Source organism: Clarias gariepinus, chromosome 26, assembly GCF_024256425.1.
Source record: "Clarias gariepinus isolate MV-2021 ecotype Netherlands chromosome 26, CGAR_prim_01v2, whole genome shotgun sequence".
Classification (NCBI taxonomy): domain Eukaryota; kingdom Metazoa; phylum Chordata; class Actinopteri; order Siluriformes; family Clariidae; genus Clarias; species Clarias gariepinus.
In genome coordinates this window covers 15,326,922-15,345,070 of record NC_071125.1, presented here as the reverse complement: position 1 = coordinate 15,345,070, position 18,149 = coordinate 15,326,922, and the positions used below count along the sequence as shown (strand labels likewise).

Here is an 18,149-nt window from a genome sequence, read left to right as displayed (position 1 = left end):
AAGTCCTGGTTTGACTTGAATGCCCCTTGTATAGTCTTATATTTTTTTTATTTCTTTTATTTTAGGACAATAATAATAATAATAATAATAATAATTAGAAGAAGAAGAATAAAAATAAAAAGTATTATTATTATTGTTCTTCCTTTTATTATTATTATTTTTTTTTTACATATTGCTATTTTGACCTGCAGTATCAGTATTTTAAAAATATATTTAAATTCAGTGTTTAACGCCAAAATTAATACACTACATTGGAGGCCTGTTGCCTGACTGTGTTCATTAAAACATTTCAATAGCACACAGTGTAATAGTGAGGACAGTTATGGCCACATCACATAATAACCACCACATTTAAAGCTTTTTTATTAAGGTATATGTCATGCGTACAATAAAATTAATATAAGTGGTGTTAATAATAAAATGGTATAATCACAACCACACCCCCACTGCTATTATCGCTCACTGCTAATTATTAGAAAGAGATATTTGCAAATGTGCAAAATGAGTAATGAGAGGAAAGTCATACCAAGGTTTATCTGAAGCAGGAGTCGTCCTTTCCTCAGCTCCATTGTGATGTAATCGCCCTGTTGACCCTCGCCATGCAGGATCACCCCATCACTTTCGCCTGTCTTAAATTTCAGTGCTATCACATCCTTCAGGATTTTCATCTTCTTCATCTTAAATCGGTAGGAGATTACACCTTGGCCATCAAAGTGTATAACATCAGCCCCTGCCGCACCAGAGTCAGACAGAAAAGGGATAGGGGGTTGAAAAAGGCATTTAAAAAAGGATGCTTTTTTTCTTACATGGCTACGTATACAGTACAAGTTGCTTTAGGTGAATTGCACCATGGGATGCTGTTGAAGTAAAAAAAGATTCACAGATTAACTGTAGGTAGTAAGGGGGACAGCAAAATTTAGTAGCCTTACCCAGATGAAAGCATCTGTAAATTCATACCATTATTTACCTCTAAGGCATACTGCATATAATTTATGCAGCAGTCTGTAGATGGTTCCATTAAGGCTCTTTGTACTAGGTTTGTGCCATTGCAATAAAAGCTCTAGACATAAACAATATTATTTTAATATAAAGAGGTGCAAATGTTTTTTTTTTTTTTTAATCTGGTCTGAAAGGAGTCACAATCCATTCTATCTTCATTACAATGCCTTATTAAAGTGACTTATGTTGATTTCGCAGGCATTAACATGAAGAGCTCTCATTCCTGAACAGAGAGTAAAGCAGAAAGTAGAACCTGTGACACAGAGAAAAGCAGCGTGAGAGACAAAGTGAGAGAGAACAATCACGAAAAATGTACAGAGCTGTCTGGCAGGATGAGAATGTCAGCACTTGAGGAATGAGTCACATTCAAAGAGCTTAAATTCATAGTGCTTTTATTCAATTTGCCAAGAATCATACTCCCCAAGTCCAACTACTTGTCCTCAGGAGGCATAAAAAGGTAAAGGTATGGGGATATGCCAACAGTATAAATGGCAAGTTGCTTTCACACTCTTATGGTTCTCATGAAGACCTGGTTGGATTTATGGTTGAAAACATCCATTTTAAAAAGTCAAAGGACTTGAAACACAAAAAAACTCTTGTCCAGGTCCTGGTCTTGACAGAGTGCCTGCATCACATATTGATGGGAGGGCAGAGTATAGTGCAGTGCAAGACTCTACTAACTAACTAACTCTAAACTAAAAGGGTTAGTTTGGTGTTTAAGGTATTGAACTATGATTCGGAAGGTCCCAGGTTCAAATCCCACGACCACCAATTGCCACTGTTGGCCCCTTGAGCAAGGCCCTTAACCCTTCAGATGTATAATGAGATGAAAATATAAGTGGTTCTGGATAAGGGGCATCTGCCGAATGCCTAAATGTAGGAAAGGCTAACATAGGCTAGCCAAATGGTATATTTCCTGAGACCACCATATTCTGATACAAAACTGCATCAAATATTAGCACAAGGTTCAATGTCAACTTACTGTAACACAAAAATTTAGTAAAACAGGTAAAAAAAACATTTTAAAAAAGCGAATGAGGAAATGTTGGCCAGAACAACACATACAGAACAGCAACCAGCTACATGCTCTCAGCAAAAGATCAACAAAATTAACAAAGGCTGGGGTACAGAAACAACAAACAATTGAGAAAACTATAAGAAAAGACAAAAATGAATTATTACTAAAAACCTAGCCAAACTGGTAGAAACATCTGCAGCACAACTGCATGAAGGAGATTACAGGAAAACACTTGACAACAGACATCCAACTAGCATCCAAGGATGGAGTGACCTTCAGAAGAAATAGATGGACAGACCATTTCAGAGAGCTGCCCAACAGACCACTACCAGGTAGACCCATGGACACTCCACCTACAAAACATCTTATACAGGTCAAACTAAGCAAAAAGCAAATACAGAAAAAAGAACCAACGTTATCTGTCCAAATAGGGTTCTATCAGATGTCATCAAAGCACATTTACAAAAATGTTGCTAATAGTTTTAAACAGGTTTGGGAGCCAGAATAGTGGATTGTGCTTTTATCATTACAGTTAAACCTTGGATTGCAAACATATCTCGCTCTTGAAGTGTGCTTGTATATCAAAGCACTTGTATATCAAACACTTGTATATCAAAGCGAATTTCCACACAGAAAATAATGGAAACTCAACCCAAAAATATTTATATAAAATTAATACAAAATGTAAAATAAACATCAAACAAATAAACCCGCACTTTATCTTTGAAAAGAATCCCGATGGAGCAGTGTTTCCTTAGTGTGTGTTTGTGTGCACATGCACGTGTGCATGTGTGCATGAAGCTGAAGTAAGATGAGAGAGGAGAGGAGAAGGGGGGGGGTTCTTTGTAGGACAACTTTCACATACACACGCACACATGCATGCACAAAGACATGGACACACATTACCGCAAACACTGCTCTGTCGGGAAACTTCTTTAACAAGGAACCTCTCATAATCTCTTATAATCAAATTATACTTGCGGACACATGCACACACTAACGGAATCACTGCTCTTTGACAGACCGAGACTCTGAAAAATGACACTTGCTTTTACTTTATGCGCTTGAACACACAATGTGGTCAAAATGTTATAATAAACAATACACGTGCGCACGGATGTTAACTATACAAGTGACGCATGCACACTGAGACTGAGCACGAGATGATTACCTATAATCCTATACAATGTGAGAGAGAACCACTGACTTAGTTGTGATCATGTGACGCCCGGCAGACAAAGCGCATGCTTACTACTTGTACGTCAAGACCTTGCTTGTTTATCAAGTAAAAATGTATTTTAAAATTTTGCTTATCTTGCAAAACGCTCACAGACCAATTTACTCACTATCCAAGGTTCCATTGTACAGGGAAAGTACTATGCTGGATCATCTAAAAATATGTGCTGGACAAAAAGCTGAGAGATCAGCAAGCATTACTTAGGAAGAATGACTGCACACACATACTGTACTGCGTATATTAGTGGAACAATCACTGGAATGAAGCTCCTAACTCTAAAACGTCTTGACGATTTGTTATGACAGCGAATGAGGTATTATGAAACTAATTTTTGTCCCCTTTCTTCCAAGGTTGTACCACCAAACAACATGCATGCAGTTCACAATAGCCATCTGACAAAACCATTGACATTCGATACAGCAAAAAAGCAAGAATAGCTGCCCTTAGTAATGATGTTCCTGCAAGCAGCAGACTAGACCATGCACAAGACAACTGAGAAAGAGACCCTGAGAAATCCAGTGAACTGTAGGCTCAACGTGGCTGGCAGCATGTCATGATCAACGTCATTGACGCATAGGCAAGACAGAAAAGAGAGTGGGGTTAGTAACTTTTACCACATTGCTTTCAAATTGTGACCTACAAAAAGCAATGTTACAGAAATGCTCCCAACCTCTGGCCATCTGTAGAGTCTCCCCTGACCACGCCATCACCTCGGCCAAAGGATTACCAGCATTTTCCAGTTTGTTTTCATCGCTGACCTCCAAATGCTGCCACATCGGCTTAAAGCTGCCACAACACTTTCTAACAGTCTACGATGCACCCTACCTTTACAACACAGTTCCATTTGCCCTTCACCTTCAACAACCATCTTCTTTATTCAAAAGTTTTAACAGTATTAACAACCCTTGGCATTTTTTAGTCTGTTCATTGTATGTAACAGCACAGATCTGTTTGCAGGCAGCTACACAGTGGATTTTTTTTGAATAAGCAGAACCATGGTCAACCCCATGTTTGGTCGCTTGACCACACCATCATAGGGGCAATCAGGGCCGATGCACTGCACCTGGGCGCACTTCTGTATAGGCCCCCTAGAGAAAAGAAATACATTAAAAAGAAAAGAGCCATGAAAATTTATGTGAAAAAGTTATGATGAGTTATGTTCTTGTTATGATGAGATTTATTTTCTTAAAAGGAAGCCTTATTTCTGGAACAGGCAGAATTTTCATGAAAAGTACACACAAACCTTCCCATCTATTACCATCTCGCTACCTCCTAAGCCTGCATTGGGCTCTCATTCATAACACACAAAACCTGGTGCTTTTACACCATGCTCTGCTCAAACCTAACATTGTAGGAGATTACAAAAATAATCCTAGATTTTTATTAATACTGTAGCACAAATAACTAGGAATAAGACCAGTACAAAAGCCTTCATTCATTTATTTTCTACACCGCTTACCCTATACATGGCTTTATGTTTTTTTTTTTGTTTGTTTCTTTTTACAAATTGAAAAAAAAATCACAAAAAATACAATCACAGAAAATATAATTAAGCTAAAGATACCTCTTTACAAAAAAGTAACATTTAGACTTGAATTACAATTGACACTGAAAATAATCACCCAATGGTGAATTTTAGAAAAGATAATATATAAAATTATATAAATACACTACAGGAATATAATAAGATGGCATCAGCAGTATGAAGATCTCACTCATTCTCAGAGTCATGGGGGCCTGGAGCCTATTCCCGGGAACTTGGGGCACAAGGCAGGGTACAACCTGGACGGAGTGGCAATTCATCAAAGGGCTCAATCTCACACACATGCTCACTTACACATTATGGACAATTTTCTGTATTGTTTTGTAAATTAGTGTATGCTGCATGTCCTTGGACTGTGGGAGGAAAACATCCTCCAAACATAAAAAGAACATGCAAACTCCATGCACTATAAACAAGATGTATAAAATCCTAAAATGATATATGTCAACAACAGAGTCATTACTGTATCTGTTGCATAAAATGCAAGACAGTTGGTTTGCTCTTGAATGAAAACAAAAAGATGTGCCAACAGAAATGTGCAACATACAGTACAGTATGATTATGTGTAATGCTCTCGATAATGAAGGTGTAAAAGTTCCTTAGCATCTTGGAAGGCAATTCAGACATCTATGGTAGTAAAGACACTAGCAGATCTACGTCCTAGTGCAAGTGTGACAGGACCATAACAGATCCTCCATACTATGAACACAGAAGTAATGAAAACCGTACTATACTGGGGCCCTGTTGATGATAAGTGGCTGGCAATTTCTTTCTGCTTTGTGCTAAAGCCCACAACACCTTTGTTTTGCTGACGTTCAGAAGGATGTTTTCCTCCCAGTGCCAGCTTTCCAACTACTTTAATGTTCTCCCGGTAGGCATTTTTGTTCTTATCAGAGATCAGTGCTCACTGTACAGTTCTGTCAGCAATTTTAAAGATAAATGTAGAGTTGTACAGTAAGTACACTATATTGTATTACTTACTGTATAAGGTATTTGCTTGCCTGCCTTCACATGGTTATATGCACTAGAGTAACATCCAATGCTTAATCCATATGGTTTAATGTGATGATGGCCCTCTCTTTGCAGCTATAACAGCTTCAGCTCTTTTGGGAAGGCTTTCCACAAGGTTTAGGAGTGTGTTTATGGGAATTTTTGACCATTCTTCAAGAAGCGCCTTTATGAGGTCAGACACTAATGTTGGGCGAGAAGGCCTGGCTTGTAGTCTCCACTCTAATTCAGTCCAAAGGTGTTCTATTGAGTTCAGGTCAGGCCAGTCAAGTTTTTCCACACCAAGCTAACTAATCCATGTCTTTATAGACCATACTTTGTGAACTAGTGCGCCAGGAAGTGGCCATCCCCAAACTGTTCCAAAAAAAGTTGGGAGCATAAAATTGTCCAAAATGTCTTGGTATGCTGAAGATAGAAGTAAGGGGTTATGCCCAACTCCTGAAAAACAAGCCCACACCAGTTTTAACATGACTGTGCACCCAAGGTCCATAAAGAAATAAATGAGGGAGTTTATTGTGGAAAAACTTGACTTGCTTACACAAACTTGAATCTTAACCTCAACCCGATAGAACACCTTAATGAATTAGAGCCTTCTCATCCAAGATTGGCGCCTTACCTCACAAACATGCTTCTGGAATAATTGTCAAAAATTTTCATAAACATACTTCTTAACCTTGTGGAAAACCTTCCTAGAAGAGTTGAAGCTGTTATAGCTGCAAAGGGTGGGCCAACATCATGTTAAAGCCTATGGATTAAAAATTAAATGTTGTATTCATATGCATGTGAAGGCAGGTAAGTGGATACTTTTGGCAATATAGTGTAGCTATGCAGTCAAACATGTACAATAAGTACTTAATGAGGATAAGGGTGATGGGATGATGATGAGGGAGGGTGAGACATGTTTGCCCATGTACTGGTTGTGGTCTACCAGTCAAGATCTACAGTACAAGGACTTCCAATTCGATTAAAAATATGGAGGGAATTATTGGGGTAAAGGCTGAACTCTAGTCAAAAAAGCATCGTATCATAATTTTTCTTCTCCTGGTGTCCAGATGGCTTAGGGAAGATGATGTGTAGAAAGTGTGAGAGTATTGTGAGCTGAGAAATTAAGGGACCTAACTGTCTAAAGACAGTTTAGATCATTGGATAACAAACATTATGACTACATTGTGGACATTTATAAATTGGTGACACATGTTAACCTTTACAGACCTACCTTTAACAGATTTCACAGGATACATTTCATTGTTGATCACATGCTCTGTGACTCTTATATTCAATATAGCCTAGTATTCACCCTCTGAATGATTCTCATTCTCAATAAGTATGGCGTCGGCACTAAACTGCCCATTACTGTCTGGTGAGGTGTGCCTTCATGACATGTTGTAAAATGGTGACAAATTTAAGATTGATCTCCACAGATTCTGTAAAATGGTGATCCAGAAGTGAAAAAAATAAAATAAAAGTTTATGGTTGTAACTAGGCTTCCATTATTGATTTTAGCACATACAAGCCACTTGGGTTCAAAATGCTGCCAAAAAAGGCCAGAGAATCAGCATATGAGATTATAGAATATTCGTCATGGTCATTTCTCTATAAAATCAATATCTGATTATATGCAAATAAATCTGACTTATTTTATTCTGGGAAAAAAAATACAACACTGGACATAAAAAAAAGTCATTTTATAATTCAAGATAATTATTCGAGATAAACTGTGGCTATTTATGGCACTTACTTCAGTATCTTAGCTGAAGGATACATACTGAAAATCGGTGTGTGTGTGTGTGTGTGTGTGTGTGCTGAGGGAGAAAGAAAGAATGTGAACTTACAATATGGGCAGCCATAGATTTCTATCCGCAGACCTATTTGACCCTCTTCACTCCAGCTCAGAGGGATGAAGCGTAAATATCGGGCCACAACGCTGTGCTGAAGATCATGGCGGACTACACTCTCTGTGTTGGAGTTTCCTGTAAAGACCTGGAAGGGAAGAGCCAAACACATTTCAGTCATCACTGTGTACTCTTGAAACTCTTTGTATAGAAAGAATGCAGGGTAAAAAAATGCTAATGAGTTGCTTTAACTTGAGCCTTGGAATTGCCTTTGGAGGTCCAGAGTGTGTCAATTGGTAAAGTGAAGATGCATAGACACACCTGGTTTGTAGTTTAGGGAGCACCTTCTTAAGCAAAAGCCCAAACTTTTAATCTTAATATGCACAATGTGGGTATTATATTTTTACTTTATTTATTTATTTATGTATTTATTTATTTATTATTATTATTATTATTATTATTATTATTATTATTATTTGGCTTATTCTCAATTATATTATATTAAAAACCCTGAAGGCATTAAAGCTGCTTTCAGACCATGAGCTGCCGCTTTTCCAAACACAGAGAAAGTGTATTAACATCTGGTTTATTAGAAGTAAGCTTTAATAGAGATTTTAAAATTAAGAAAAAAAAATTAAAAGTTTGTGAGAGAACATATCCTAACCAGTCTGAAATTTTGCATATTGCTTTTCGCCTATGGCAGTTTGATGTTCTCTTACGGTGTGACATCCATTCATAGAAACAGCTCTATTTAACCATTTAAGCTAAATAAAATAAAATAACCACTTAACCAAATAAGACAATTTTTATTGGTATTATGATAATAATAATAATAATAATAATAAAAAAACTCCTTCCAGTTATTCCTTTCACCTATATAATCTGCTTTATATTTAAACCTGTCTAAACAAAATTTAACTTAAAAAGTGCAAATGTTGATATTTCTTTCTAAATTATAAAAACTATTATTATAGTATCTATTAACTATTATAACAGTCAAAACTATTGATTATAGAGTACTATAAAAAGGAACCCATAACTAATCTGATCACTGCTATACTGGGACAGGGTTGTATCAGTGCCAACCACTATAGAAATGGATTGCACAAATGTGTTATAGTAAATGTAAACCCAAAGGGATTTAAACCATAAATTCTGATTAAGGTTTGGCAGGGTACAGTTGGACCTCTAGGTTACAGTACATACTTCTTCCCTGCTGTTTAAGATCTGTTGTCCCAGATTATAGATGCGATTTTACCTTACATACATTACTAAATATCAAATAGCATTCAAACAAGTCTCCACACTTTTACTATATATATACTGTAGAGCATAGACCTGGTGGATACATAACCTTAGTCTATGTTCTACTGTATGAAACTTGTGCAACTCTTAACTTTCTACTCCTTGTTATTTACAACCTGAGTAAGCCTGGCAAGAAGGTTCTGGGTAATGATGGCTGTATCATGGCAGTATTCATTGTAGTTATCTGGGTATGCATGTGCATTGTGGTTTCAGATTGCCCCTCACAATGACATGGATCTGCAATTAATGGAATTGCTCAAGGGATCATAAAGTTCTTATTGCTAAACTATGATGTATGTCAGGTTAGTAATGTTTAGGAGCCATACACATACAGGACTGTGTATTCAGATGATACCCTCTAAACGTTCAACACATACTACTTTTACTATATACTCTATATTACTGCTATTATTATTATTATTATTATTATTATAAGTTCATTTGCAGTTCAAAAGACAAAACACTATCAAACACTTTAGTAAATGCATTTCAGTGTAAAATAAAGAACAAGCAAACAAAAACTGATAGAGGCTGAACTTCTTAATAAATGAATAAATGAATGTATTTATTTATTATTTTTATCTCTATTGGCTGCCTTTTTTGGTAGGATCCTAGGAAAGAAGTCCTGACAACAAGAAGCACAAGAATATATTTGAAATGGGAAGCAAGTCAATTCCTAGACATCACTCTCGAGCAGTAATACAGTACAGCCAATTTATTTGCATAGAGGCTGAAAAAATATATAAGTCCAAACTATAAGCCTAAACTCTAATCAATTACTGTAACTGAAGGACAAAAACAAATATATACTGTAATGTGGTCAAGCCTTTTTAGACGATATCAATATTGCTTATTATCAGTTGTAGTTAAATGGGTAATGTGAACATTAAGATATCTCAGAATATGTAATAAATAATAATAATTATTAGTATTATTATTGGTATTATTATTATTAGTAGTAGTATTATTATAATTGTAATGCTTGCCAGAGTTAAGATGAAAGATGAATTAAGGGAAAATGTGTTTAAAACAAGTGCTTAAAATACATCCTTGTTATCCTTATCTTAATACAATTATTCTTTAGTGTTACACCCCCAAACTATGTACAGTACTACTCTACCCCAATACCCACATGTCCTGTGATTCAGTAGTTTTAAATGTGATTGGCTACTCAAAAGTATTTGGGTTAAACAAGTAATTTTTTTTATAGGGATATAAATAAACATGAATATACTGTACTTCCAAAATGCACTGAATAAAAGCCCTAAATTACCAGCTAAAAATACTACTTAAACCCCTGAAAACACAACTTACGTACACTACCAGCTTCTAGTAGTTCCCCATCCCCAGTATGATGTGCATAAGTGAAAAGAAACAACAAGAAAACTGAACACTGGAAAACGCAAGGCCGTGAATGTGGACAGGAAATTAAATTCCATTATCAAGAAGCACTTTTCAGTAGTCCTTCAAATACTAAGGCAAATAAACTCCAAGGAGAAAATGTTATGTGAAATTGAACATACTGTACAGTATTTGCTGTGGTAACACACGCCACAGCCTATAATTGAAGAGCACAGAAGTGTTAAAAGCTCAGAGAGTATGCCAAAGTCCTTAGAGTGTAAGCCAAAAAAACAAGTGTGCCACATTTTGAGGAGTGCCAATAATTAGTTATTAATGCATGGTTAAACTACACTGACAGGTTAAAAATATTTCTGGTTCAATTAAATTTTGCTTGAAAAATGCTCAGTTATAATAATAGCATGGGATTAAAAGTTAAAATGTAAAGAATAATTACAGTTAATTATGGGTATGTGTGATGATTTTACATAATTGGGTTGTCCTTGCCCTCAACAAACCTATTACAAAGTGTTTCACTCTACCCTGCTTTATTGTTTTGTTGATAGTTATAGCTAAAATTTGGTAAAAAAAAAAAAAAAGTTCATCCTTTTTTAAAAATGTTTTTAACTCCTTGTCAGTTGATGCATATTTTTATGTAAAATGGCCCAGCCAAATTCTTTAATATAGCACTTCCATCCATCCATCCATCCATCCATCCATCCATCCGTCCATCCATCGGCGAGTGGTGACCATTGTATTTATTCCCACAATGGAGGCTTACATGCAAATTCAAGCACACAAACCCGACCTGGAGGTGCAGGGCAACAGTGCTAACCACTAAGCCACCATGCCGCCAAAAACATAAGCGCTTATCTTTCCTGAGATTTTATCAGTAGGTGTTATCCGTAAACTTCTAAAATTCCTTGGCATCTAACAGTTGTGTTTTATCAACTGTTAATTACACTAGAACTTTAGTTGCTTGCATGTATCAAAGTATTGTGAGTCTGAATTGCCTCTTAATCATCTTCATATTCTTCTCTTCACAGCTATTGCGAGTTACGAAGCTTAATAGCTTCTAACACATGGCTGAAATCCCAAATGATCAAAGGCACAACTTGGTGTGTGGAACAAGGGATGCACCCTAGACAGCACATTAGTTTTCTATTTAACGCTATTTGGGATTTAACCCCGGAACCCTGGAAATTATCTGATATTCTAAAGCGGAATAAATTAAAATATAAAGAAAATTTTTATGTCCATCACCTCCATAGTTAATTCTCCTCCTCATTTGGCTGTGTAGTGCCATAAGGATTTTAAAACCAGTTAATTACACTAACTGACAGTCACTAGCTCAATGCTAGTTCACCCATTCATGGAAGGATATTTGGTAGGGGAGTAAAATAACTCAATTAAACGGTAAACAAACAAATCATAATTTGTTGTTTTAAAAATGGCGTTTGTAGAAGTGTTTTATAAATGCACTATAACGCTTAAGGTAGTTCTGTTGTATTGAATATCAACACCGCTGTGATGAAGGCATAGGTACAGTATAGTACGAGAGTGCAGCCGTCTTAATTATTACTTTGTTTCTTGCCAACAGCAAAAGAAGAAAAATTGACCTGCTCCTTCTGTCTACATTTTGTCCTTTCTTATTTTTTTGGAGATAGGTCTTATAGGTACAGTAAGTGTTTTTATTAAGGGAACTGTAAGCTGGTCCAGTATAAATATATCAGTAAAGTTTAGAAAGTCAACCTGTAAACAGCATTCACAAAACTGATGGGTTAGAAAGACTTTATTTCTTTCTAAAGGCTTAGCATGCTTTATAGCATTATGGGGTATGTACAGTAGGCGTAATTACAATTGCACAAGGTAGGATTCTTGGCTTACAAACACCAAGAAACACACTTGCATGAACACATGTGCACACACATTCATGCACACACACCTTTTGTGTTTTTGCTATGCTTATGTGGTAATTACTCTGTTTTTATACGTTTAATATAATGCATGTAAACCAACCAGTTAGATAGAAGCAAACATTTAATGTTTCTGTTTATAGATGATTGACAGCTCTATAGATATAATAAGCAAAAGTCTACTATGCAGTAAATCAACCATTTCTATATTTGTATTCAACTGAAAAATTTATTCACAATAATGTTTCCTTTTTCAACTTTGACACTAGCTTCTGGTAAAAGCGCCAGGATCTTCCGACACTGTCTCACACTTGCTGTTCGCAGACATACAAACTTCATCCAAGGATCACAGAGTATCTTGATTTCTTTTATATATTTATCTGCTACAAGCTTAAGAATCTTGCAATCTGACTGTCATTCCGCGCACTTTATGCACACTGTGTATGCTTCCGCGTGCCAGTTTCCAAAGAAAGAAACAAGCTTTTGATTACTGCCTTTCACAACTAGATACACCAGTTTGAGACAGATTTCAAACTTGTGTTTGAAACTTAGACAGCAAATCTGGTTTGTAATGTTAGACAAACAAGTTATATGAAAACATATATAAAGGTTATGGCTTTGTACATTTTCTTACAACTAGCATGACACCCATATTTGAAAGTGAGGATGTGTGAGGGCTTTGTTTGCCAAATTCTAATCTTATCATCTGAATGCCACAGCAGAGGTTGACACTCATCTATTGTCCAATTTTGGTGAGGCCATGTAAGTTGTTGCCACAGTCTCCTGTTCTTAGCTGACACCCAGTGTATTTTTCTGCTCATCCGCTTCAAGGTCTGATGGGCCAGAGATGCTCTTCAGCATACCTCAGGTGTAATCAAATGTTATTTGAGTTATTGTTGACTTTCTATCATCTCGACCAGTCTGACCATTCTCCACTGACCTAGAGCAACAACAAACATTTTCGCCTAGAGAACTTCCACTCTTTCTCTTTTTCCATTTCCATTTAAACCCTGGAGATGGTTGTGTGCAAAAAAATTCCACTAGATTAGCAGTATTAGAAATACTCACTGGACGATTGGTGTATATTTTACTAATATTTTATCAAAAATACAAGTAAAAAAAAGTAGGCAATCTAAACGCTATGACCTTCAATTCTCATCCGTGAATTAACCCATAAACCAACAATGTTCAACTACAAAGTATCTGCAGCTGTTGAGTCATTTATAATAATCCTAAATAACTGTCTCTGACTGGTTAACATGCATCACATTACAAAATCTTACCGTAACTAGCGTTAGTACCTGTTATTGCCAGGTCGAAAGTTTTTAGAAATAGTTAAAAGTGATCAGCTTTAATGTAATCTTATTATTTCGGGTTGAAGTCCACATTGTACATGTCTGCCTGTCTTTCTGTACAGCAGAACTCTCCGCCTAAGTTATTGATACAAGAAAATAAAATTTTCTATGGTTGAGTATCTTACGCCTGGTTTATGTTAAATTGTATTTTTGATGTCAGCCAAATACAATCCCTGTTTAAAGTGGATTATTACATACGTACGCCACATGCCTGTTTATAACATCACTTTTATATTTGCTCTAACAATCCATGATTTATCTCATAGTGGCACTTCACATTAATAATTTAATTAGCAGCATGGTCCGGAACATATTTACATTTACATTTAGGCATTTGGCAGACGCTCTTATCCAGAGCGGACAAAATATTTTTTATATTTATATAGATACACCTGCGTATCAGCATCAGTTTGGGCATATGTAACACGGTGGCCCAACAAAATCATATGCATTGCAATTGTAACTTGACCTTGTCCATATAGTAACTGGGAATTATCCACTCACAACCATTCCCTTCATCCCTTCATCCCTTTACAGGATTAGTTGTTATTTTAGACAACTTCTTTAAAAAAAAAAACTTTAATAAATTCAGTATAGAAATTACCCAGATGTTTCCATCCTGATGATAGGGTTTCCAATTCCTGCCCATGTCGCTGTAAAGTAGCCGGTAGTGTGTGGTCCAGTCTGAGCTGCTGTATCGGCCTTGAGTGGCGATGGCTGTAACTTGCTTCCTGCTGCCCAGGTCCACCTGCAGCCATGGGTAATGATCAGTGTCGAGGGGTGACCAGCCTCCAGCACCTACAAAAGCCCAAATAATGCATCGGATTATACTATATATACTATATATACACCATAATCCGAAAGGATATTTATCTTTCACGCACTGTTGCCATTATCCCCCTGGAACTTGTGGCTGACTCTTCTGTTACTGATAAGCATGGTATTGGGTTACTACCACCCATCCAGTATATGTAGTAAAAACAGTAAACCAACAATAAAATTATGTAGTTATGATAGTGATGAATGTAAGTATGGACTCAAGTATCAGCGGTAAATTTTATTTAGACAGCACATTTAATTTTCCTATTCATAACATAAGGTTATTATAATGTTGCTGAAGGTCCTAGCAGTATTTAATACAGTAATAAGCTTTTGTTTTAATTTCTGTGTATTTAGTTTTTAGCATCTTATAAAAATAATGCAATATTTAATTTAACGTTTTTTGCCTTGGTTTCAATCAACACAAATGCATTCTCTTTGAAATGCAGGGGATTCATTATCACAAAATGTTTATCGGCAGACTGTTTGCTAATGTGAATTTGATGACTTCATTACATTCAAATGTTAAAGAAAAATAAATATGAAATGAGACAATACAAATGCAAACACATTCGACATCAGGGCACTAAAAATAAAAAGAATATGGTGGCCTTAGAGCAAGTTTGGTATCAATTTAATCCATGTGTCATGATGCAAAATGTGATTACATCAAATGTATTGCGAACGTTTACAAAATTAACCTACACCATAGGGTGAGCCTACCAAAGCAAGGGTCCATAATAGAGGTGCATGGGGATTAAGTATGTTCTTCCTAAAGATACATGTGATAACTAAGGGGGGGTTCTACTTACTTAAAACAATAAAGATGGCTTGTGGCTGCATTGAAACCAACAGTTTTTGCCATTGTGGCTTGGAATTGAAATCTGGTGTTATTATTGACGGAGATTACAATGCCCGATTTTGCACCCAAGCTTCCATCAATGAATAGTTTTTACATCTCACAGCAAAATGTACGTCCTCTTAAGTAAAACATAATTTTCATTTAAATAAATTTCTTGAGTCAGATACTTACTTACGTGACTCTAACATTGTACTTATACCTATATTTTTACAGTGAAATATATATATACGGATATAAAGTATTTGGGTTCGAACATGGGGCAGCATGGTGGCAGTGGTTAGCACTGTTACCTTGCACCTGCACGGTCTGGGTTCAATTCCCAGGCTGTGTGCATGAAGTTTGCATTTGTGTGCCCAAATTGCCTGGAGAACAAGAATGCGAGTCTGTGTGTGTGTGTCCTGTGATGGATTGGCACTGCGTCTAGCTTGTACCCCGCCCTAGCTTGTGCCTCCTGGGATAGGCTCCAGTCCCCTGCGTCCCTGTATACACTGTATGATGAGTGAGTTCAACCATGCATTTAACCTTACGTTGCACATACCATATTTCTGTCCTTGTCCCTAGGACAGAAGAAGATAATATTTTATATTTTATACTTTGTCCTACAGACATTTAACTTTGTGTGAAAGTATCGGATAACTTTAATAAGAAGTAAATCTGCCATGTCACCAGAAATGGCCTGGATATATTTAGTAAAAGATAGTAGGGAGGATTTAAAATGTTTTATCACATCATAAAAAAGGACTTGTGTTGTTTTTCTCACTCGACAAACAAAAAAAGCTCAAAGGAATGAAATATTTGTCTCTCCCCTGACTCTCTAATCCATTCCTAGTGATGCTTTCTTAAGGCAGTAGCATTAATATCAGACAAAATATATTTCTACAGTACGAGGCTTGTAATATCAGATTCCATCTGCAGACAAAAGCATACTGTAAGTACCAGAGACATGATGTATAATGCAGTTCTCATAGCCATTACTTGGCACTAGGCGTCAACTACTGTACAGTATATAAACACCTGTAGATGGAACGCCTTGGATTTGGGAGATCATTATGGACCAAGATATTATCTTAAGTCACTTAACCTTAATAAAAAAAAAAGTGCAACAAGAAGTTGCAGTGGTAGACATCCTGGAGCACCGAAAAAAAGAGAGAACTAGTATGGCCATATGAAGAATTGCAGCACAGTGAGGAAGATGAGTGAAGCAGGCAGAGATAATAGGAAAGCTAGAGGTTGAGACCTTTTCACAACCTGCCACAGGAAGATAGATATAGGAGCTAAAATGGAGGATGAAAACAGTCACACACATTTCTCTGGATGCATAAATGTGGACACAAACAGGGAGATTAGGTAAAATGTAAAAGAAGAAAAAAACATTAGCATTATAATTGTGATATTTAAAGTTCAAGAGAACTAACTTTGGGTCAGTGGTGAATGTTTATTTGGAAAAAATTGTGTAAAAGTTTGAAATATGTTCAAATAAGTTTGGGAAAGGGTTAAAATGAGCCTTAACTTGCCCAAACATGCACTATGGTTCAGATCAAATCTAACTAGTGCCCTCTTGTGTAGGCCAATTCTCATAGTTTTATTCACTGTTTGGTGACGTCCAATACGGCTGTATATTTCGTTGGACCGCTTTTGCTTCGATTACATCCATGGCATCGTTTCAACAAGCCTACTGTATGCAATGTCACAACATTTATTTCATTCCATTGTCACATTGATTTCTCTTCATCAATTTTTTTTCTCGTATTGATAATGGGAGAGTGGGACTACAGTGTAAAGCCCTCTCCAGCACATCCCAAAGATTCTCAATGGGGTTAAGGTGGTGGCCAATCCATATTTGAAAATTATGTCTTATGCTCCCTGAGCCACTCATTCACAATTTGAGCCTGATGAGTCCTGGCATTGTCATATTGGAATAGGCCTGCATCATCAGGGAAGAAAAAAATCAATTGATGGGGGGAAAATGGTAATTTCTGTATATTTTGTCAGTTGACCATATTTTGTAGGCACATAACATGGCTGAACCTAGACCTGACCAAATCACACTGCCCCCACAACCTTATACAGTACAGTAGGCACTAGGCATGATGGGTGCCCCTCTTCTGACCCTGATCCACCCATCATTTAGGAACAGGGTACATACAGCACTGTGTGTATGTACTGTATACGTACAGTATGTATATATTCACAAGCAGTCAGGTTCATAAATTTTGAAACAAAGATTAGTTTTATGGCATTTGACCTCTTTACACCACCACATTGAATTTGAAATGAAACAGTGAAGTCAAGACTTTCAGCTTCAATTCAAGGGGTTTGTGAAAAGTGTGGCATTACCCATTAAAGCATCATTAAAGTGAAGGCACTGTAAAAAAAAAATGTTAATTGATTGGCCTTTTTGTCTTTCACATCCCAGCAGAATTTGGAGGCTGAGTCGGCTGTTCGCCTGCTGGGCCCCTTGTGTTGTTGACCGTGGTGCACTGGGGTGTTCTGCATTGGTTTTTCTGTGGGATTGAACCAGACAGGTAGGTCTTTAGACCCAGAGGACATGGGCGAGCCTTAAGTACCAATGATCCTATCACCATTTTGCTGGTGTATATTTGGTGATCAAAGCTGTTCACTTTCCATGTCAGTCGTCAGAATATCATGGCACAATTGGAAAGCTAGGGGAGAAAAAAAATAGCATTAAGAGTACGAGTATGTTCAGGTTATACAGGTCTGAACTCCTATGTTCAAGATCCATTCTTTGAAACCAGATGTTCTACAATTTAATGCTTTTTGTGTGGAATGATGTTAAATTATTATATATTTTTGCATCACTTCTATGGTTTAAAATAGTGCTGTTGTGATGTGTTTGGGTAAAAAATGCTGCAACCCAATTACAACTACAGTATATGACAATGTCATACAAAATTAA

At 36.6% G+C, this 18,149-nt stretch overlaps 1 protein-coding gene across 1 annotated transcript in view; it reads right to left on the bottom strand.

Moving 5' to 3' along the window:
* Positions 1-18,149, bottom strand: part of LOC128514091 (contactin-associated protein-like 2) — a 274,243-nt gene that overhangs the window by 145,877 nt on the left and 110,217 nt on the right. Inside the window, exons 3-5 of the mRNA XM_053487773.1 lie at positions 14,156-14,349; positions 7,638-7,785; positions 527-730 (exon numbers count right to left, since the gene is read on the bottom strand). Of these exons, the coding sequence (XP_053343748.1) occupies positions 527-730; positions 7,638-7,785; positions 14,156-14,349 (546 nt within the window). The remainder of the gene's footprint in view (positions 1-526; positions 731-7,637; positions 7,786-14,155; positions 14,350-18,149) is intronic.